Source organism: Eleutherodactylus coqui, chromosome 9 (genome assembly GCF_035609145.1).
Source record: "Eleutherodactylus coqui strain aEleCoq1 chromosome 9, aEleCoq1.hap1, whole genome shotgun sequence".
NCBI classification, from domain to species: Eukaryota; Metazoa; Chordata; class Amphibia; order Anura; family Eleutherodactylidae; genus Eleutherodactylus; species Eleutherodactylus coqui.
In genome coordinates this window covers 140331116-140352541 of record NC_089845.1, presented here as the reverse complement: position 1 = coordinate 140352541, position 21426 = coordinate 140331116, and the positions used below count along the sequence as shown (strand labels likewise).

The window sequence follows — 21426 nt, the reverse complement described above, 5'->3', positions numbered from 1 at the left end:
CGATACTTTCGCAGTGAGCACGGGGAATGCACGTCATAGCCCAGCGCTGGTGTGTCATGCACTGCAATGCGCATGCGCACCGGCCTAGACACTCAAGGCGGATCCGGGCAGGTGAATATGGGTCTCTGGGGACGCCGGGTCTGATTCCGCTGCGAGATTTCAGATATAGGAGTTGAACCTCCTATAAAACGGCACTGCCCCCTTGTTTTAGGTAATGGTGGTGGTCCAAGTTCACAGGTATATATCATAAGACTGTGGTCATTTTTAGCTGGACTTTATGTTCATATGCAAATCGGAACCCAGACATTTGCAACGGTTTCATATCATTCTATTAGCAGGGGGGGGTGCACACCATATTTTGGAGTACACCATGGGGACTGTCCCAGGGATCCCTCTGAATTCCTGAAAACTGGATTCAGGTGGAAACCTGGACAGAAGCCAAGGCTTCCACCGATAAGGTCTAGGTGTGAGCCGCCCCCCATTTGTTTCCGGTATTTGTGCCGGAGAGAATGGCAAAATTGACCGCGCTATTCTGTGCAGCCGGAAATTAATGAAAGATGCCGAGAAGAATTCATTATGGCTGCAACTTCGGAGGAACGGATTGCTGGGAAGAAATGATGTTGTCTATAATAGCTTACTGGATGAGAACTTGGGGCAGGTGAGAAACTAATAAAACTACACATAAGCCTGACAGACGGCTAGAAGATAAATGGTATCTGCTAAGGCTCTACTGACGAGGGATTTTATTCTTGCGCCAATCTGAAAATGACATCATTGTATAAAACGTAAAAGGAACACAAACTGGTTATTGCAGAGACAGATGAGATACTCACTGACGATGTGCCCGGTGGTCTGAAAGGCAAGCTCTACTATACTCTCATCCTGGTCTGATGCAGCCAAGTGAAAAACTGAGAATATGTTTTTCCAGCCTGAGCGAATGTTAGCAGCTTGGGAATTCACCATCTGTGCAATACAGCGGACAACCATGTCCCGAATGGTCGGTGACCTTAATGAGAAGAGATCACAGACTGCATGAGAGTGATACTTCAGTCACGGGATATGCATAATATGCATGGGCACAACTGTTTACAGACATAGAAGAAAAAATAAGGAACTGAAGGAACAAGATAATATTCTAAAACATTCCGACCTCCTGGGGGCGCTGCGGGTCACTATAGTGTACCAGGTTGTAGTGTTTCATATGTAATAACCTATTAAATGCAAATGTGCCATGGAATTACAAAAACAAACCCATCCATTAACTCGGAGAAGGAGGAGTCTGGAGGGTGATGGAGTCGTGCATTCATCGTTAGGGTTCAGCATATGTTGCACTATGTGGATATAAAATTACTAGCAATTATAAGGAAATTATAGTACCAGTGTTTCTGTTGGCGTCATGCAGCTGGGCTACGCGCACGTCACACACGCAGCTGGGCTACGCGCACGTCACACACGCAGCTGGGCTACGCGCACGTCACACACGCAGCTGGGCTACGCGCACGTCACACACGCAGCTGGGCTACGCGCACGTCAACGACGCAGCTCGGCTACGCGCACGTCAACGACGCAGCTCGGCTACGCGCACGTCAACGACGCAGCTCTGCTACGCGCACGTCAACGACGCAGCTCTGCTACGCGCACGTCAACGACGCAGCTCTGCTACGCGCACGTCACACACGCAGCTCTGCTACGCGCACGTCACACACGCAGCTCTGCTACGCGCACGTCACACACGCAGCTCTGCTACGCGCACGTCACACACGCAGCTCTGCTACGCGCACGTCACACACGCAGCTCTGCTACGCGCACGTCACACACGCAGCTCTGCTACGCGCACGTCACACACGCAGCTCTGCTACGCGCACGTCACACACGCAGCTCTGCTACGCGCACGTCACACACGCAGCTCTGCTACATACACGTCACACACGCAGCTCTGCTACATACACGTCACACACGCAGCTCTGCTACATACACGTCACACACACAGCTCTGCTACATACACGTCACACACACAGCTCTGCTACATACACGTCACACACACAGCTCTGCTACATACACGTCACACACACAGCTCTGCTACATACACGTCACACACACAGCTCTGCTACATACACGTCACACACACAGCTCTGCTACATACACTGTTCATCCCATGCAACAGGGATCAAAAGCAGCACAGCACTGGAGATAAAGGACCTGTGATGATGTCACAGTCATGCTTCCCCCTGATCACATGACAGTAACACTCATCCCGAGAGAATGACTTACATGCTCCGCCCCCGATCATATGACGCTGACACTCATCCCGAGTGAATGACTTACATGCTCAGCCCCTGATCACTTGACGGTGATGCTCATCCCAAATGAATGACTTACATACTCCGCCCCGATCACATGACGATATTGCTCATCTTGAGTAAATTACTTACATGCTCCGCTCCCAAACACATGACGATAACGCTCATCCCGTGTGAATGACTTACATGTTCTGCCCCTGATCACATAACTGTGATGCTGATCTCAAGTGAATGACCTACATGCTCCACCCCGATCACAATGGTGACGCCATCAAAGGTCCTTCATCCCCAGTGAGGGAGTTACATTCTCCGCCCCTTATCACATGATGGTGACGTCATTAAGGTTCCGGCATCCTTATGCAGATTACGGGCGGACTACAAACCCCTTGTGGTTTCAGTTGCTATGAAATAATAGCAACGAACACCTTGCCGGACAGCAGCTGTGTGTGTACAGGACCTGTGAAGATGTCACAGTTATGTGATGAGGGGCGGAGCATGTAACTACCTCCCTGAGGATGAAGGACCTGGATGACATCACAGTCATGTGATCAGGGGCAGGACATATACATCACTCACAAACCCACTCATTCACTCACGCACACACAGACAGGTCATCGTTAGTAGTTTGACTGCAAAAGAGAACTTAATTCCATTGGGCTGTATGATGCAAGTGAAAAGTGTACCACCCATACTGTGTGTGTCTTTATTTTATGCAATGCACTTACCAGTGTTATCTCAACATTGTATATCTGTACTATATTACCACTGAACGGGGCTTTGGGAGTTTAAAAAAAAGTAGGATTAGCCAAAAGGTCAAATATGATGCAGCTCGATTGCTACCCACATTTTCCACCGGGCTTTGTTTATAAAAAACTTGGAATACCCCTTTAACCCTTTCCAATCCACTGTCTGACATCTAAAGACATTCTGATTGAAGGCTGTACAGCTCCGATGTCGGAAGAGGTCCAGCAGGTTATTCTTACTGTAGATTACTGGCCACTCTGTTGTCGGGGGCCTCTCCAGCATGTCCCATAACACAGTACTGTCTCTAGCCAGCAGATGGCGCCATTGTATAATGGCAGAAAGAGAAAGCCCCCTAGGAAACCCAGTATCCAAAATTGGATTGCAAAGGGTCAAATATTGATATGTGAAGCACATGCACAATACCTCCTGGCCCAGCCATATGCTAAATATGCGTTCTGCTTTTTTTTTTTCCTACATGTAGAAGGCCTTTTGGGTAGCACAAACCACGAGGGGTTCTACAGAAAGAAAAGGAGGAAGGCAGTGACGGGTGGCTGGAAACTATTGCGCATGCACTCCAGAAGATCATTGCATACGAGATTAGAAGTGCCCAAGTGATGAGGGTCACCAAACCGGTTGCTTCCCCTATCAATGAGCAATAAATCCCTTGAGAGAACACTACTGCTTTCATGAGAAAATGGCATTTCTGAGACTGAGGTAGGGAGCAAGAGCTTTACTTTCATACCTGCAGCACATTGGAATGGGAATATACCCCTTTACGCTATATAGAACTGATGTCGGGGAGTCTCAGATGGGGAACCTGTCTATGAGACGGAGTGGAGAGCAGCAGCAGAGCATTGGGGAACCAAGGTAAAGGCCAGACCACAAGAGGAACCAAAGACAGACATTGCGCACTCACCTATTTCTCTTCATTATGTGCTCAAATGGCCTTAAGAAATCTTTCTGGAAGCGGAAATTAGCGAGCTCCCCTTTTTCTAAAAATTTCATAGAAAGCTGTCTTAACGAATCTACTGCGAAGATGGCAACATCCTCATTCGGGTTGCAACCGACCTAAGAAAGAGAACATAGTAGATTTTCTTCTTGTACTGTGGTACATGTATGTGATATGGGGCTTTACTACAGCTATAGAAGGCAGCATGCTGTTGATGTGCCACCAGGGGGTGCTGTAGTACAGTAACACAGCACAGTCTTGGGGCTGCACCAGAAAATGCAATCGTTTTAGATATATGACACATTGATATTGTATTAGTATTACACTGCAGCACCTGTTGTGGAAGTACTGCAGGGCAGTGACAATGACATGCAGTATTGTCTGTCTTATGTTATGTCGCTGGGGCTTTCTGAATGTGGCTTTCCACCCAGTGAGCGCAGGTCACGGATACTCAAAAACAATTACGTTGCTTTGGGGGATACAAACATTGAAGGCAACCAAGCCAGAGGATAAGCTGAAGGAAAAACAACTCTTCCACTTTCTGTCACTGTAATGAGACACGAGCCCACGGACTCCCGTCATACCTCAGGTTTAAAGGATTTGCGTGGCATCAGAGGTCAAAGTGGTTTTGTGGGAGTCAAACTATTTCTTTTGTGGAGTAGTTCGCCCAGCCTGGCCTGCGCAATGTGCTGACCATAGTGAGATCATGTAGGTTTGCAGCAACTGATGGCAAACAGCCAATATGTTAACCCAACATCAGTTTCTGTTGTCGCTTCTGTAAAAATATCTGCCTTAAAGGGGATGTCCAGGGTTGGGAAAACATGGCTACTTTCTTCCAAAATAGTGCCACCCGCTCCGGATTCTGAAATGCATCTGCCTGTGTGCAGGCGGCCTTATTAGTTATCAATAGGTTTGGCATTCGTTTAAATAGTCTTCCTTAAAGGCCCATTTACACAGCCCAATGATCGCTCAAACGACAGTTTGACTGACAGCTTTGAGCGATCATTTTGCATAAACTTTTAAGTAGCTACTTAAGAGCAATTAAGTGTGCAAATGAAACCTTAGCTGAAAGCAGTTAATAGCCTCAGGGCTCTTATCTGCATTCATGTCCTTTGTTCTCCAGGGGAAACAATGCTTTTAGCACTCCCGGCGGAGAACTGCTGATAAGGCTGAAAGACGATTTTTAGGTTGGACTGAATTTAACGATCGGCTAGCAGTGCACGATGGGCGCACATTTACACGCAACGATTATCACTCAAACAATTGCCTTTTAGTGATTTTTTAATGATGATCGCTCCGTGTAAATGGGCCTTACAGCTAATGCAGACTGGATGAAGTGTGAATGGCTTCAGCACGGTTTGCAGCACGTCCTTTCTTTCCATGGGGAGATGTGCTGCTAACATTGATGATTTCTGCAGCGGCACAAAAAAAATGATAAACTCACAAAAGACAGTTTTCCAGATTGCTGGTTGCCCACCGCCTTGGTCGGGTGAAGGAGCGCTCATAAGAACGTTAGTTCACAATCACTGGCGCATGTAAAGGGCTCTTTACCCAAGGCAGGCGAATGGCTGGCGAGTGTCTATATGTTGTACAACACATAATAGCTCCTGGAAACTCATGAAAGCCATTGGTGGACCACCTGGGCAATGGCGTGGGCGGTGGGGGATTTAAAGGGCTTGTCCGAGTATAAGAAAAAATGTCAACAACCGGGCATGCAATAAAATAACAAAAGAAGCTGCACTTGCCTCTCTTCGCTTCCCTTGGGAAACAGTGGAGCATCTCTGGTGAAGATCCCGCTATCAGCACGGACTGGAAGTCATGTGACCGCTGCAGCCAATCAGAGGCTGCAACAAACATTTAGCACCCAGGATGTGAGAGCTTATCCCAGGAGAAAGGGCGGTGATACTGTGGCCTCTGATTAGCTGCTGTGGTCACCTGACCTCTGGTCTGTGCTAGCAGCAGGATTGTTACTGCAGATGCTCTGCTGTTTCCGGTGATAGGGGGGAGGAAGAAGAGAGGTAAGTGCAGCTTCTTTTGCTATTTTATTGCATTTCCAGATACTTACATATTTTTTTTATATTCTGACAAGTCCTTTAATGGTTGGATTTATTTATTGCATATTATTTCCTTTAGCAAAGTGTAATTTTACTACTCTCAGACATCTCCCTTAACCTTCCATTTGCAATAGGGGGTGGTCAGGAGAACCACCAATAATCCACTCCTTGCCTCTTATAAGGGATATATACACATCTTTACCTAGTAATTCTGTATAAAGGATATCGGTCAGCATTCCTGCAGCTACTGAACCAGAAAGACAGCGGTACGCTGAGATGGGGGAAAGGTTACACATACCTCCCCTGCTGCCCAATCTGCCTCAGGAGCCACGAAACCACCATATGCCGAACGTTAATGACACTACTGCGATTCATTGCTAAATAGTTGTCCTGGGCTTTTAGCATTAAGTAATTAACAACCCAATCCCCTGCAAGCGTAAAAATTAGGCTGTCAATCAAGAGTTGGAGGAAGGGGTTGACATTCACTTTAAGGCGTTATCTTGGGTTAGAAAAACATGGCTGCTTTCTTCTAAACACAGCGCTACCCTTGTCCACGGGGGTTGAGTGTGGCATTGCAGCGAACAACCAGACAACCCACAGACGAGGGTGGAGCTGGTTTGGAAGAAAGCAGCCATGTTTTTCTAACCCGGGACAACCCCTTTAATACAGAGCGCCCAGAAGCACTACCCATCTCTAGCATCATTTACAGACCGGGTACAGATCTGATTTCAGGTCTTCAGAGGAAAGCTGAACAGCGGAGAAGGTAGGTGTAAACCTGTCCCCCATACTACCGGTTTTAATAGCTGTTCTTTAAGGTGGATTTAACTGTAAGTGTAGAGTTGTGTAGATCACTGTACACACCATTAACCCCAATCTTACCTTATTAAAGTGATCTCCGATGACCTCCCATATCCTGGACCACTGGAGTCTGATCCGCCCCATGTTGTAGTAAGAGATCTCTACAATTTTCTGCAAGCTAAACATACGTGGGTGTGTGGGGGACACCAGCTCATCCATTGAAACTGCACAAAGCCAGCGCACAAAATCCACTGCAAGCACAGAATGGCTTCAGTTTAATGCTATACAACAAATCTAACCATGACATGACAGAATGGTGAAAAGCAAGAGACAGGACTGGGGTGGAAAGTTGGAAGAAAGATCACCAAGGGTGTTGGTTACGGACGTGAACTACTTACCTATAGCATTTCCATCCAGCCTTGTAGATCCAGTGAATATTCTGCAAAGACATTTATTGTATTTTACACTAATGGAATATAGAAATGCATTATCATTAAATCCTCCCTGACTTCCCACGACCGGAATAACCTACTACTTTCCACCACTAGATGACTGAACCACCCTGCAGATACCAACCTATGCGCCCAGGGTGCCCGTTCTCATCACCAATTTTCTATAAAACCGAAATAATTTGGAAAATGAAATTTTAATAAAAAACAGGACAGCCTGACCCCCTCTTTCCCTGCCATGTCAAGCAGATAATCTCCTCTGCCTTCAAGGGCTCAGCCACAGCTTGTCCGCTGTGAGCCGCTCTCCGACAGGCAGAGCTAAAAAGGTCGAGGAACCAGAAGTGTTGATTCGTGACGCTAGAGTTTTCATACATTGTGCGCTCTCTGGCCTTTCGCTGACATGCTTACAAAGTGTTCCTGCTAGCATGTGCTCAGCCGGCCGGAAAATCCCATCTTAATGAAAGATTCATTTGTGATAAATATTACAGTAAAAGCTGTAATAAGGCTCCGGACTTCAGGGGGTAATGGAAAAAGCATGCAGAAATAATGGCAACGGCTCATTTAGGATTTGCTGTTCAGAACTACTGTGGCCAGTGACACGGATGGCTTATGTTAGGACTCCGAACAACAGGCTTCTTTAACTTCTTTATTAGAGCCGAGGCAACACAAAACGGTTACTAGAAGCCTTCAGATATGGCTTGTTCCAATATCTATTTATCAGGCACAGATTTTCAAGATGGCTAAGCTTATATAGTGTAGCATGCTGCACTAATCCTGCCAACAAAAGTGATGAAAAAGCCCAAAATCAGATGCGAACATACTCTTAGAATGTCTTGGTGGATGATTTGTTGTGCGTTTGCAGGTGGCATTGTAAAGTGTAGGTTCACTGCATTAGGTTTTATAGGCTTTCTGGGAGTAAAATATTGGAGGTTACTACATAACATGGTGTACTTCAGGAGTCTGGGAGGGCTGTGTGCCAACTGAAGTTGGAAATTTATTGATTGTCACCTAATCTTTCAAGGAACATCGATCTAAGAAGCAGAAAAGATCTTAAAAGGCTATGGAAATCTTTGCACATAAAAATCAATACACACATCTTACAAAGTCTCTGCAGAAAAATTGATGCACTTTTTTTTTTGCATTGAGTTTTCCTTCTCAAGTAATTAGAAAGTATCATACTTGGCTTGCAGGCTTTCCTGCATTTAAGTTTCTGGTTCAGCAGCAATCCCACAACTGATCAACTGGTCTTTCATGAAGGTGCACAAGCACAACTCCGCCTCCCCTCTTCTCCTTCAGTAGCTGTGCAGCATAACCCCGCCCACTCAACATTACACAGCTATCTAGCCATCCTTTCTCTGAGTAGCGGCTGGTCCCATCCCCCTCACTGCTGATAAGAGCAGAAATTTCACCCAGTATGAATTACAGCACTCTGTAACAGTAGCTTTCTCTGCTCTCTGCCCTCTAACATCCCTCAGCATTGTCATACAGCCGTCCGTAAAAACTCTGTGGAAAGGCAGTGAATGCACATTCACAACAGGGGAGGAGCTGTCACTTTACTGTAACTGAAAGAATTTGTTAAGATTTCAGTCTGCAGTTCCTTGGAAAACTGAATGCAAAGGTGTACATAGCCTTTAACTGCCATTTTCAGTGATTTTCTCGATTTTTGTGCTATGGGTTGGGGGAAATCTATACTAATTAATACAAGTTACATCCCTACCTACCAGTATACCTTCAATGCTATAAGATAAGATTGCAGGGAATGACAGAAAGGAAAACTGTACCTGTCCACGGCCACCACAACACTCTGAGAGCTGGTCTCCCCTATAGATTCCTGTATACTTGCAATCTGCTTCCAGTCAACGTTTCCTCCAACTTTAACAGAGAAGAAAAAACAAGCAATGAAATCAAAGCAGAAGTTCAGCTCAGACTCTACATGCCATCCGACTGAACACTCACCTAGGCCGAGACTGACAAACTCATCAGAGGCCTGATCTTTGGTTCCGGTAAATGACCCTTCTCTATTCCTTGATGTCCCAGAGATGTAACGTGGTTTCACTCCGGTGCCTATTAACTGTGCAAGTTCAAGTTGGCTGATGCACTTCAAAATCTGTGTAGGAAAAAGGAAACATGTTGGCAGAAACAATTTTTTTGTATAGCTTTTTATGCTAATGAGGTGCCCTCATTAGTAAAAATACAGAAAATTGTAAAGTACCGTGTTTTCACAAAAATAAGACACTGTCTTATATTAATGTTTGCCCCAAAAGAGGCACAGTGTCTTATTTCCGGGTGGTATCTTAATACTTACTTAGGAGCCGTCATTTGGGTCCCTCCCACTGGTCTCTGTCGCTCCGACAGTCCTCTGTAGTGTCCTCAGCGCTGAGCGCGCATTCTCTTCCTAGTAACGGGGCTTGAATACCCCGCCTCCAGCAAGAGATTGCTGTGATTGGTTCAGGAACACCGCCTCTGCCAATCATAGCCGGTGCTCGATGAACCAATCACAGCCATTCATTGAATGACATCATTGAATGTCCGTGACTGGTTCATCAATCGCCGACTCCGATTAGTTCAGGAACACTGCCTCAACCAATCACCGCAATCTCTTGCTGGAGGCGGAGTATTCAAGCCCCGTTACTAGGAACAGAATGCGCTCTCAGCGCTGAGGACTCTACGGAAGACTGCAAGAGTGCCAGAGAACAGCGAGAGGGACCCGAATGGCGCCTGTTAGGTGAGTATTGTTTTTTTCCCCATGTAGTGTAGCTAGGGATTTTTTTCGGAGTGGGCTTCTATTTCAAGGCCCCCCTGAAAATCTGGGTAGGCCTTATTTTTGGGGAAACACGGCATCATCAGGCATTTCGACAAATAGAAAAAAGTCACTTTTAGGGTTAGTATGTGACAAGGGTGGTGAATGTTTGGATTCTCTTTGGTGCTCTTTAATTTTGTGTCAGGCCTTACACTTAACGTATCGGTTTTGCCCTTTAATAAAGCCTACCCACAGCATAAGGCAGAAATCATACAGTTTCAAGAAGAGATAGCAATATATATTTTTGGAAGCCACACGCATATCCCTTGCAGTTTTCTCCTGGTTTTACTGCATATTTTCTTCCCCGATTCCAGTGGGGGAAACACCGGGACTGTGAAAGCTACATATAAAAGTTACCTTCTGCCATCGCACTACTTTAATAATGAAGATGTACTTTTTATCACACTGAAGAATCAACAAGTTCACAGTTTATGTTCTTGGAACCATATCCAAGTAAACAATGGCAAGTACCTCATGCCACGAGCTTCCTAAGTAGTTTCCATCTGTATGAGCCACGGTGATGAGAGTTTTGATGGTATCGATGTTCTTCTGTTTCATCTCGGTAATTCCAGAGCTGACGGTTAATAATGTAAACCTTGCTAAGGCCTGCACGTAGGCATCTCGCTCCAGCTGGAAGAAAGTGCATATACAATGTATCAACAACATCTTAAAAGGGCTCGTCCAGTTGTGAACTATTAACGGCCAACGCTCACGGTATCCCCATCGCCTTATTTTCCTAGTCTGCTGGTAGGACAGAAAAAATTTTTTAGGAGGCAACAAATCTGAAAAGAGCAAGACGTGTAGAAACATCGCATTAACTCTGTATTATTAAAGTGCTCACCTTTAGGCTAGGACTTTTGGCATGACACATGTCACAGATCGCAGGGTCATGCTCCCTTCATCACCGCAAAGAATGTATGCAGTCGTGTTCCGACTCTTAAAGGGGTTGTCCCGCTTTGAGAGGTTTTGCTGAAGGATGCAGAGAGCTCCATGCATAGCACAGTGGCTAGGGTTGGTAGTGCAGGCTGAGTCCTACCGAAATGAATAGGACTAAGTCTGCAGTACCAACCCGGGCCACTACACAATGTATGGAGCTGCTGCTTCCTGCAGCAAAATAGCTAGAAGTGGGGCAATCCCTTAAGTTATTGAGACAACAGTCAAAAGAAAACCATGGACTAAATGACTCGTGCCAAAAGTTGCTGCGTAGCCCTAGTTTTAAACTTAATTTTACATTTGGAACCAAGCTAGAAAGAAAATTGGGCAACTTTGAAAATACAACGCATTACTTAACTTGTTCTAGTCCAGATTTATAGTAAATACTAAAGCCCAGGGTTGCAATCACAGTTTGACTTAATACCTGAAACTACCCAGAATTCCTTGTGGGTTAAATCGCAGTATAGCGCCAGCTTTAGCGATGTGCATTCCAGGACTAGTAGTCTTTACATAAGGCAAAGTAGTTGTCTGGTATAGGGAAATAACACCCAAGGCTCTTGTCACACTATGTTAACGGCTTCCGCTAAATGTATGTGTCAGGAAAACCTTGGAGGCCATGATGGAAACCAACAGTAGTATGCATCAGACACAAGATATAATGGCATCCTCTATAGAAAACTATATCCATTAAATACATGCCACTATAGCCGATGGATAGCAGATGCTACTCTAAGGCCGGCTTCACACAGACGAGACAGTCGCATGAGATATGTGAGAGTTGCAAGGCGCACGAATATAAACCCTATTCTTTTGAATGGGGTCAAATACATCACCAATGTTTTCCCGCATCGCATCACGATACGATGTGGGAAACAAATCGCGGCCTGTCCTAACTTTGGGCGTGACCTCACATCGCATCTCCCATTGTTTCCAATGGTGTAGGCGAGTGCGAATCGATGTCTCCCATTGAAACCAATGGGAGAAACTCCACAAACCACCATCGCGGCTGTCAGCCACAGTGAAGGATCACTACTTCCCTGAAGTGATGCAAGGGGGTTTTGAAGCTAGACTTAGGCCTTCAATTAATGCATCCATCACTAATAGGTCATAATCTTCGCAAAGCTAACGACTTATCCTTTAATCTATCACCAGCAGACCATCACTGTATCCATTTAACGGATACTTTAACGCGTCCTTATGGAATACCACAATCTCTTCTGCTATTCCCTAAAAGAAAAAAAAATACTTAATTCCCGATGGAAACCAGCAGATTGGAGGCCAAAAAGGACCTCTATCCGGTGAACGGAAGCCTACAGGTTCTTATGAGGTCGGCGCCAGGAGCTTTTCTGCACATACGCCATGCAGATCCAAAAAGTGAAGTATAAAAGTAGCTTCACATCCCAGGGGCTCTGCCATGTGGACCTCAGCTGTCGGGGACGTGACTAACCACAAGCTTGTTGACGGTTTCCATTAGTAACAGAATTGCCACTACAGCTCTATGTGTGCCGAATGTAACCAAGGGCCGATACAAGCGGAGATACGTAGGGCAAGATATATACAAGGTTATTCACGATGTATACAGATTGATCAACTACATATAAAATCTACACACGTGTTCAGAGGGGAATCTACCCTCAGGATAGTCATGTCTCACTGACAAGCCACCACAGTTCTGCAGTAAAGCCGATCCCTGCGAGGGGCGCTCTTCCTCATGAATACAGCAGATGCCTACACTACAGGGGTTTTATCATAGTCTTTTTAGTGTTTTTAAAAAAAAAAAAAAAAAAAAAAAAAAATCACATAATTTGGCGCAGAGTCGCAGACCCATCTGTGTAAACACTTTGCGACTTTTTGATAGGTACACTGCTCTAAGCCACCTTCTCTAAAAGAAGGGGTGGCTTGTTGAGAGTGGCTTCCCCAGACCAACACATTAATGTATAATTTACACCAGTTTTTGAAATGGGCGTAAATTATATCCGCTCGACGCCGGTCTTCATAAATCTGCCCCTATGTATCTGATGCATTCTGTCAGCACTCCTAGTGGCCAAGTGAGACATTGTTCCCTCCATTTTGGCTACTAGTAGTACGGATATGTACATGTTATATGTTGCCCTTACGTAGGGCAGCGTATTAAGACCCTCTTTAATAACTTCACACTCTTCTACGTACGAGTAAGCATGATTCTACGTAAAGGCAGATGTGGCAAGAATACGGAATACCCCCTTCCTTAATATGACCCACTTATGGCACGCAAGCCGCGAATCACTACCATCTAAGAGAAGCGTTATACGTTGTCTATGATAAATATGGCGTAGTCAGCACGGAAAATGGCTGGAAAAATCCAGCTGAAATGGAAGCGCCGCCATACGATTCGCACTGCGGCTTTCTTTAGGATGCTGCAGCCCAAATTTAACAGAACTAATATCCATTATAGATACGATTATATGTGCTTTCTTGGATGCCTGATCTGTAATGGACCAATTCAGAGAAATATTGCAAGCATTCATTTTTTTCTAGAAATTGCGCAGTCCAAGCTGAAAAAGTAATTTTCCGAATTTTCTGCAGAATATAAACACTAGACGGACGGTTTCTGATTTTCTTGCTGCTTCTCAGTTACCTTCAAGACGGACTGATTACTTTTTACAGCTTGCTGGATGATTCCTTGCCTATTTCTCGATGGAGCAGACATCACACTGGAGGCAGCGACCCTTTATATGTGAATGCAGTCCCATCCCTCCCCGTCTTCTAGATCCACACTACTACTGTGTGTGTCCCGCTGCTTTATAACTGCACCGCTATATTAGTCAAAGCACCTTAAGGCCTCATGTCCACGGGCAAAAGAAGAATTAAAATCCGCAGCAGATTTTAACTCTTCTCCTGCCCGCGGATCCGCACCCCATAGGGATGCATTGACCACCCGCGGGTAGATAAATACCCGCGGATGGTCAATAAAAGTGATTTAAAAAAAAAATGGAGCATGAAAAAATCTGGACCATGCTCCATTTTCGTGCGGGTCTCCCGCGGGGACGGCTCCCGCGGGCTTCTATTGAAGCCTATGGAAGCCGTCCGGATCCGCGGGAGACCAAAATCAGATTTTACTCACCCGCTCCGTTTCTTCTCTTCGCCGCGGCGCCATCTTCTCTCAGTCGCGGCCGGATCATTTTGCTGCGGGCCGGCGCATGCGCGGGGCACGTCACCAATGTCATCCTGCGCATCCGCCGGGCCGAAGAAAGAAGATCCGGCCGCGACGCAGAGAAGATGACGCGGCAGCGAAGCAAGGATCCAGAGCGTGCGGGAGGTGAGTTAATTCTGATTTATTCTTATTTTCAGCGCTCATGTCCGCGGGGCAGGAGGGACCCGCTGCAGATTCTACATGGAGAATCCGGAGCGGGCCTGATTTTCCCCGTGGACATGAGGCCTAATGCCTCATTTACATGGGAGCTGAAATGTTATGGAAGCGCCTGTCCACGAGCTAATAGCACAACTGTGCAAGGCGGGTAACATTTAAAGGGATGTTTAATTTCAGGAAATGACGGTCATTCATTGTAACGTGAAAAGGTAACAATTTTCTAAAAACACTCTTTGTATCAATTCTTCACACGTTTTACGATCTCTACTTGCTCGGATTTAATAGGGTCCTTCATTGTTTTCTTTCAGTGGATACAAATACGTTCTGGTCATGTGATGGACGTATGGCTGGTTACAAGATACATTGTGAGGTTGAGGCCACGTGGGGTACCACTTATACAACGGCGATGCAGCTGAAAACCATGGGGATTGTTAAGTGGCAGTTTTGTCAAAAATTAGCAGTTTCACCTGCAAAACCATGCAGCCGATAGAGTTGACTACCTTGTTTTATTGGTGAAAAAAACTGACAACTTTCAGCAAAATCACTGGGTGTCTTAGTCAATTTATCTTTTTTCCTTAGGAGAATCAAAAGGCCATTCATGCTCCTCTGGGTAATATGCAAATAAGGGAGATGGAATACATTCTGCACAGTGCCACCTATTGGAAGGCAGCATTCCTTCATGCCAAAGTTAGACTCTTCATACAAGCCTTGTAACAATGACTTGGAATTAAAACTACAGAGGCTGTATGCTTCCACGGTTTCCAGCCGCGCCAATACTGCCCCTTGTGGCTTCAGCCTGACACACGGTAATGAACAGGATCCTACTTAAATCACAGATCTTGAAACCTGTGAAGAACCGATACAGGAAGTAGATCAGAAAACTGCATTTTTGAGCACTTTCTGCTGTATTTTAGTGCGTTTTAGCACTCTTTAATGTACCTCTTCACCCATCACAATGATTGAGTGCGTTAAACGCTGTCAAACGCTGCAGAATGCGTTCAAAAACGCGGCACAAAGTCACAGTAAAATGCAACGGTTTCGAAAGTGGCCTTAGGCCTCAATTACACGAGCGTGTACTGGTGCGTACATAGTTGCGCACAAAACCGACGTGCCCACGTACATTCACAAACACGTGTTAATGCAGGTCCGCGCACCATTGCTCCCGATCGGGCCGCAGCTGCTGCCTGCCTATTTTTGGGCGATTCTTGTTCAAGAATTGCCTATTATTTTCTTTGGTAATGAGAAAAAAAACCTCAAAAACACTCACATGCCATGCGATTTACACGCGAGTACGATGCATGCTTTACCATTTTAACTATCTGAACCACATGCAGTTTTTTCAATTAAATGAAAAACAGATTTATTATTCTAATTGAGTTTTTTTTTTTTAAACACCAAAATGTATCATACACGTCTGAAAACCACAGAAAAATTGCTGGTAAACACGTGCGATGTACGTCACTGACCAAGGCCAAGTTCACATAGATGAGTGCAATATCGGTGCGTGAATCATGGTCTGATAATGCGTTCGCTAACGAGCAATTTTGCTGCAGATGTATCAAAATCTCATCGCATCACTTAGGAGAAGTAGCGATCCTCCGCCGCGGCTGATCGTGCAGTTTCTTTGATTGCTTTCAATGGGGAAACCTCACATCGCATGCATCTAGCAAGTGGTGCAATAATGCTGCTGGCGGCCCCATTGAAATCAATGGGTGATGCGATGCGAGGGCACGCCCAAAGATAGGACATGTAGCGATTTGTTTCTTACATCGCAGCGCGATGCGGGGGGGGGGGGGGATTACTAATGTGCATGACCCCATTCAAAAGCGATTTGTGCGGTGCTAGACGCGCACACATCTCGCACGGTTTTGTTGCCCGTGCGAAGGCGGCCTAAAGTTACTCTACATTTTATCTAAGCATCATGTCTATATATGAACCTTAAGATGATACAGGAAGGTATCAAAAGCATACGGATTCTGAAAACCTAGTTATACAGGATACGGATTATTCTAGTAACTCTAATCTACACTGCGCTGCCGGTGTTTATAAAGGGCATCAAACACTTGGCATAACGGGCTCCACTCACCTGGCACAAGGAAGATTCTGAAGGTTTCTCGAGTTAAATCCGCAGTAATGCAAATCCCTGAATATACAAAGTAATTCAAGTGGAGATGAAAGTCTTAAAAGTGTAAGATCTTTCTAATGTGGGTGGCAGGAAGGGGGGTTAATTGTAAGGAAAATACAAATGTGTCCGGGAATTACAGGCTGTGACTTAATGGTATGTTACTGTACTATAGGGCATCAGTCAGACAAAGCGCGGTATGATGGTAGACGGGTCACGTGTCGCACTGCGGTCAGTAACATTGAGGTCTGACCACAAAAGCATATGTTTCCTATACCATCACGGCTACAATGTATTCCGAAGTATGAAGACGTTGGAGCCCTCTGCCGCAGTAATACACTGGAGGAATGCCAGGCATATCATTTTGATAGAAGGCTTAAATATTGGCCACTCAATAGGCGTACAGTGGCATGGTAAATACAAACAATGCATCACATGGTATACCGCCACATAAAAAAGGGTAATCGACTGAGCTTTTCTATGCTGTGCTGGAAAAAAAAAAGTATACCAATCTTACGGAGGTCAAACGTAAACCCTGTTGGCATCCGTCAGGTGAATAGCGTACTGTGGAGACGTTTCACGTATGAAGCATCCTCTACGTCTAGAAGAAAGAAGGCTTCTACACCAACATAGAAGGGGATTCTTTACTGTAAGAGCAGTGAGACTGTGGAACTCTCTGCCTGAGGACGTGGTGATGGCAAACTCAATAGAGGAGTATAAGAGGGGCCTGGATGCCTTTCTTGAGCGTTACAATATTATATACGATTGTTCCCAGCAAGAGAAACCAGGTTATCTTGTAGATATGATACCATTTAATGGCTAACAAAAATACATGATGGTACAGCGAGCTTCCGAGCCAATGCAGGGTTTTTCTTCAGGCTTAAATGAAATAGATCCGAAGAGGCATGCATATTTATACACACATACTTATGACAAGGCACAGACATGTATGAATCCTCGTGAGGAATTTAGCCCTCCATAGAACGTGTCAAAAGTTGTTATAAATTTATATTCCCAAGTTCTTCTATGGCTTTGTGACTTGAAATTGCCTTTCAGTATCATAACTTTCATATCTTCTATGTTGTGTCCATGACTAGAAAAGTGCTCCGTCACAGGGAATTCTGCTCTTCTCTGTTTTATCGTGTGGCGATGAGATCTCACCCTCGCTTTAAGTTTTAGTCTTGTTTCTCCAACATAAAGGCCCCCACAGAACATTCACTGCACAGGATCAGGTACACATCAGTCGTGGAACATGTGAATGTCCCTGGGATCTTATAGCCCCATTGTGTGTTGGAGATTTGTATCCTGTCCACAGTCAGTACATGTGAGCAGGTCTTGCGGCTCCTTACCTTACAGGGATAAGTTCCTTTTTGTGTATCAGAGGAAAATGTACTCCTGATTATAAAGTTCCTCAAATTTGGAGGTTGCCTGTGACACAGAATCATATTCCCGAACCCTCTGCTTCTGTGTTACAGGCAACCTCCAAATTTGAGGAACTTTATAGTCAGGAGTGCATTGCCCCATCTCATAATATTCCCGCTATCGTTTGTTTTGAATTACATGCATTTTGGTAAAATTATTGTAAACTTTTTGTCTTGTTTCATCAGTTGCTCAAACTTTTCTTAAACTAAAAAATTATTCCTCTATAGTAGTAGAATACAAGTTCAGAAACAAGCTGATCTGACGGAAATGTAGAGGGTAGCAAGACTATTATAAAACGGGATACTAGGTACTCCGGTTTTGTTCCAGCTGTCCCATCCAGACAGAACTGTGGAAGGAAGCTTGTTAAAGTGAAAGCATTTCTACTTCCATGTTTTGAACATTCTAATGTAATGTGTGTTGAGTCAAAGCAGGAAGAATGAATGGCTGGAGACAGAGGCGTAACTTGAAGCTTCTGGGCCCCAATGCAAGACCTGTAACAGGGCCCCCAACTATAATGCTTTATTCATAGCACTGGGCTCCCTGTATGGAGAAGAGAGGCCTTATGGGCCCCTTAAAGGGGTTGTCCTGCGAAACAAAGTTGGGGTCATACACTTCTGTATGGCCATATTAATGCACTTTGTAATGTACATCGTGCATTAATTATGAGCCATACAGAAGTTATTCACTTACCTGTTCCGTTGCTAGCGTCCCCGTCGCCATGGTGCCGTCTAATTTCAGCGTCTAATCGCCCGATTAGACGCGCTTGCGCAGTCCGGTCTTCTCCGTGTTGAATGGGGCTGCTCGTGCTGGAGAGCTGCTCCTCGTAGCTCCACCCCGTCACGTGTGCCGATTCCAGCCAATCAGGAGGCTGGAATCGGCAATGGACCGCACAGAAGACCTGCGGTCCAACGAGGGTGAAGATCCCGGCGGCCATCTTCGCAAGGTAAGTAAGAAGTCACCGGAGCGCGGGGATTCAGGTAAGTACTATCCGTTTTTTTTTTCAACACATGCATCGGGTTTGTCTCGCGCCGAACGGGGGGGCTATTGGAAAAAAAAAAAAACGTTTCGGCGCGGGACAACCCCTTTAAGGCTCCTGGGCCCGGGTCCAACCGCATCCCCGACATCCCCTATAGTTAAGCGCCTGGTTGGAGATGGGAGGGTGTGAGGTGGTGCTTTGCTCTGAACATTTCTGCTTCTGCTAGTTGCATTGCACTGTACATCTATTTAACATCTGGTTGCCTTCCATGACCTGTGTGCTCAATTATTAATTGTGTGTATAGACTCTCCAGAGTTTTTGGTCCAATTTTGAGGCTCTAAACTAATTACACTTAATTCACATCCTGTAAATGCCTTCGGGAAATAACTGGAAATGAGATCTAAAATAAAACTACACCAGAAATAGCAGCTTGACAGTTTCTGGATTACTTACCCAGAATCCATCTATCTACAGAATATGCATGAGGATAATGGTACAATTTATCCTTAACGAAACAATGAAAGATACGTCGTCATCCGCGTACAAATAATTAGCGCAGAAAGCCAGTTTATTAATTTAGAGCAAGAGACATCTGGGGTTGGAGTCTGCATCGCCCTAGGAAACCAACTCAGGAGGCTGGAAAGGAGAAATGGTCTTTTATAGGCAACACTAGGGAAAGGAAAAGGCAGAAATGGTTAAAAAAAAAAACAGTTTCTACCTTCTCCTCCGGGTCCTGGGCTGTGCCTGACAGCTGAGGACCCGACCTGCTCCTGCCTGATTGCAGGAGCAGAGGCTTTAATACCGCGCCATATTTTTGCTATTGACTTAAATCGCTCAAAGGTAGTCTTAGTGATTATTACTCACTGAATGGAAATGGAACGCACCAGAGATCTTTACTGTAGATGGAGCTAGCTGGCCAGAAAACAGGCAGTCGTTCATATCGACTGCCTGATCACATGGGCCAACAGTCGCTTGATTTTTTTTAGATGAGCTGAAAACTAAGCAACTCCGACAAGTGAGTGATTCTTACTCGCTTGACCTTTTTGGTCCTGTGTTTACATAGGTTAACAGGCTCCCCTAATTCCATTAGCATCTTTAGCCCCAAGAAAGATGCATTCTTGAAAAGGTAGGTACTAGGGATGAGCGAGTATACTCGCTAAGGCACTACTCGTTCGAGTAATGTGCTTTAGACGACTATCTCCCTGCTCGTCCCTGAAGATTCGGGGGCCGGCGGCGGGCGGGGAGCTGCGGGGCAGAGCGGGGAGGAACGGAGGGGAGATCTCTTTCCCCCTCTCTACCACCCGCTCTCCCCTGCTCCACGCCGCAACTCATCTGTCAGCTGCGGCAGCTCCCGAATCTTCAGGGACAAGCAGGGAGATACGCGTCTAAGGCACATTACTCGAGCGAGTAGTGCTTTAGCGAGTATACTCGCTCATTCCTAGTAGGTACTCATCTTTCCCTGGTTAAGATTAAACCACCTGGTATTAGCGTTAGGATCCATCTAAAGCTTGGTCACATGGACGTTGGTAGATGGGCCAACATGATTTGATCAAATTATATACCAAGAACCTTGCATTATTTAATGTGGTTAGTGTGTATACTGTAATTTGGTAGATTTCTGATAACAGATGTATTTTGAGTGCAGTTGCCACTTTTTTTTAGTTTCTGCTTCTATGTCACAGAACATGAAATATCTGCCTGTTATCAGTCTGCCTCAGGGACCAAAATGAAAACTTCAAGGATTTCAATTTTTTTTTACACCCATGACGATATAAATGATATAAAAACGTATATAAATCTTCAGATTCTTTACCAATAGGTAAAGAGCTTTTTCTTTCGTCTCAAAACAAGGCAGAAAGCATACAGGTATAGTCAATGGGGTCCGCTCGGCGTTGTTCGGTTCTGTCCGATGGGATTCCCCTTTCCAGCTTCCCGAATCTCCGATGCAGGTTTTTATATGGATCCGGACTTGGATTCAGCACCGGTCAATAAGGCAAATTTGTGTACAGCCACCCAATGCGTAGTTTGTGTGGAAACCGTAATAAGACCATGTCAGAGCCGTATGCCAAAAATTATGTGCCGTATGAACTATGGTGTGAACTTTCATAGCATTCAGTGGGATGCTAAAATGGGACGTATTTCACTGCAGAATTGGAAATTCTGCCGTGTGAATGAAGCTTTGGAGAGGTCTCTCACAGAGTGTTTGGGGGTCAAAACCAGCAGTGGATCCAGCAGGAAGAATAGAAGTCCTTCCATTATATTTCCCATAACTTTTACAGTAAATCCACTTCCGCTTTCGGCTTAATTAAAAAAAAAAAATGTGTGAAATCCCCCCCCCCAGGGCGCCCTACACCTTGGATGACTGATGGCTGATCTATCCATTCTCAGCATAATAAGCAAAACTGACATTCTTCTGTTTGCTAATAGTAATTTTTTAGGAGGGTTTAGTTGTAGAGGACTTTTCTGCTGTATTGTCTCCCACCAGCCCCCAGGATTAGCGGTCTATAAAGGTGTACAGAAGCCGTTCACC

General features: G+C 45.2%; 1 protein-coding gene across 3 annotated transcripts in view; it reads right to left on the bottom strand.

The window, feature by feature from the left end:
* ARFGEF1 (ADP ribosylation factor guanine nucleotide exchange factor 1) overlaps nt 1–21426 on the bottom strand; it is a 168136-nt gene that overhangs the window by 22888 nt on the left and 123822 nt on the right. For all 3 annotated transcript variants that reach the window (XR_010786634.1, XM_066578563.1, XM_066578564.1), the window contains exons 21-27: nt 10566–10724; nt 9251–9401; nt 9076–9166; nt 7244–7284; nt 6927–7096; nt 3961–4112; nt 834–1006 (exon numbers count right to left, since the gene is read on the bottom strand). Coding sequence is in view for 2 of the 3 variants with exons in the window: in XM_066578563.1 (XP_066434660.1) it covers nt 834–1006; nt 3961–4112; nt 6927–7096; nt 7244–7284; nt 9076–9166; nt 9251–9401; nt 10566–10724 (937 nt within the window). In the remaining variant the exon portion in view is untranslated. The remainder of the gene's footprint in view (nt 1–833; nt 1007–3960; nt 4113–6926; nt 7097–7243; nt 7285–9075; nt 9167–9250; nt 9402–10565; nt 10725–21426) is intronic.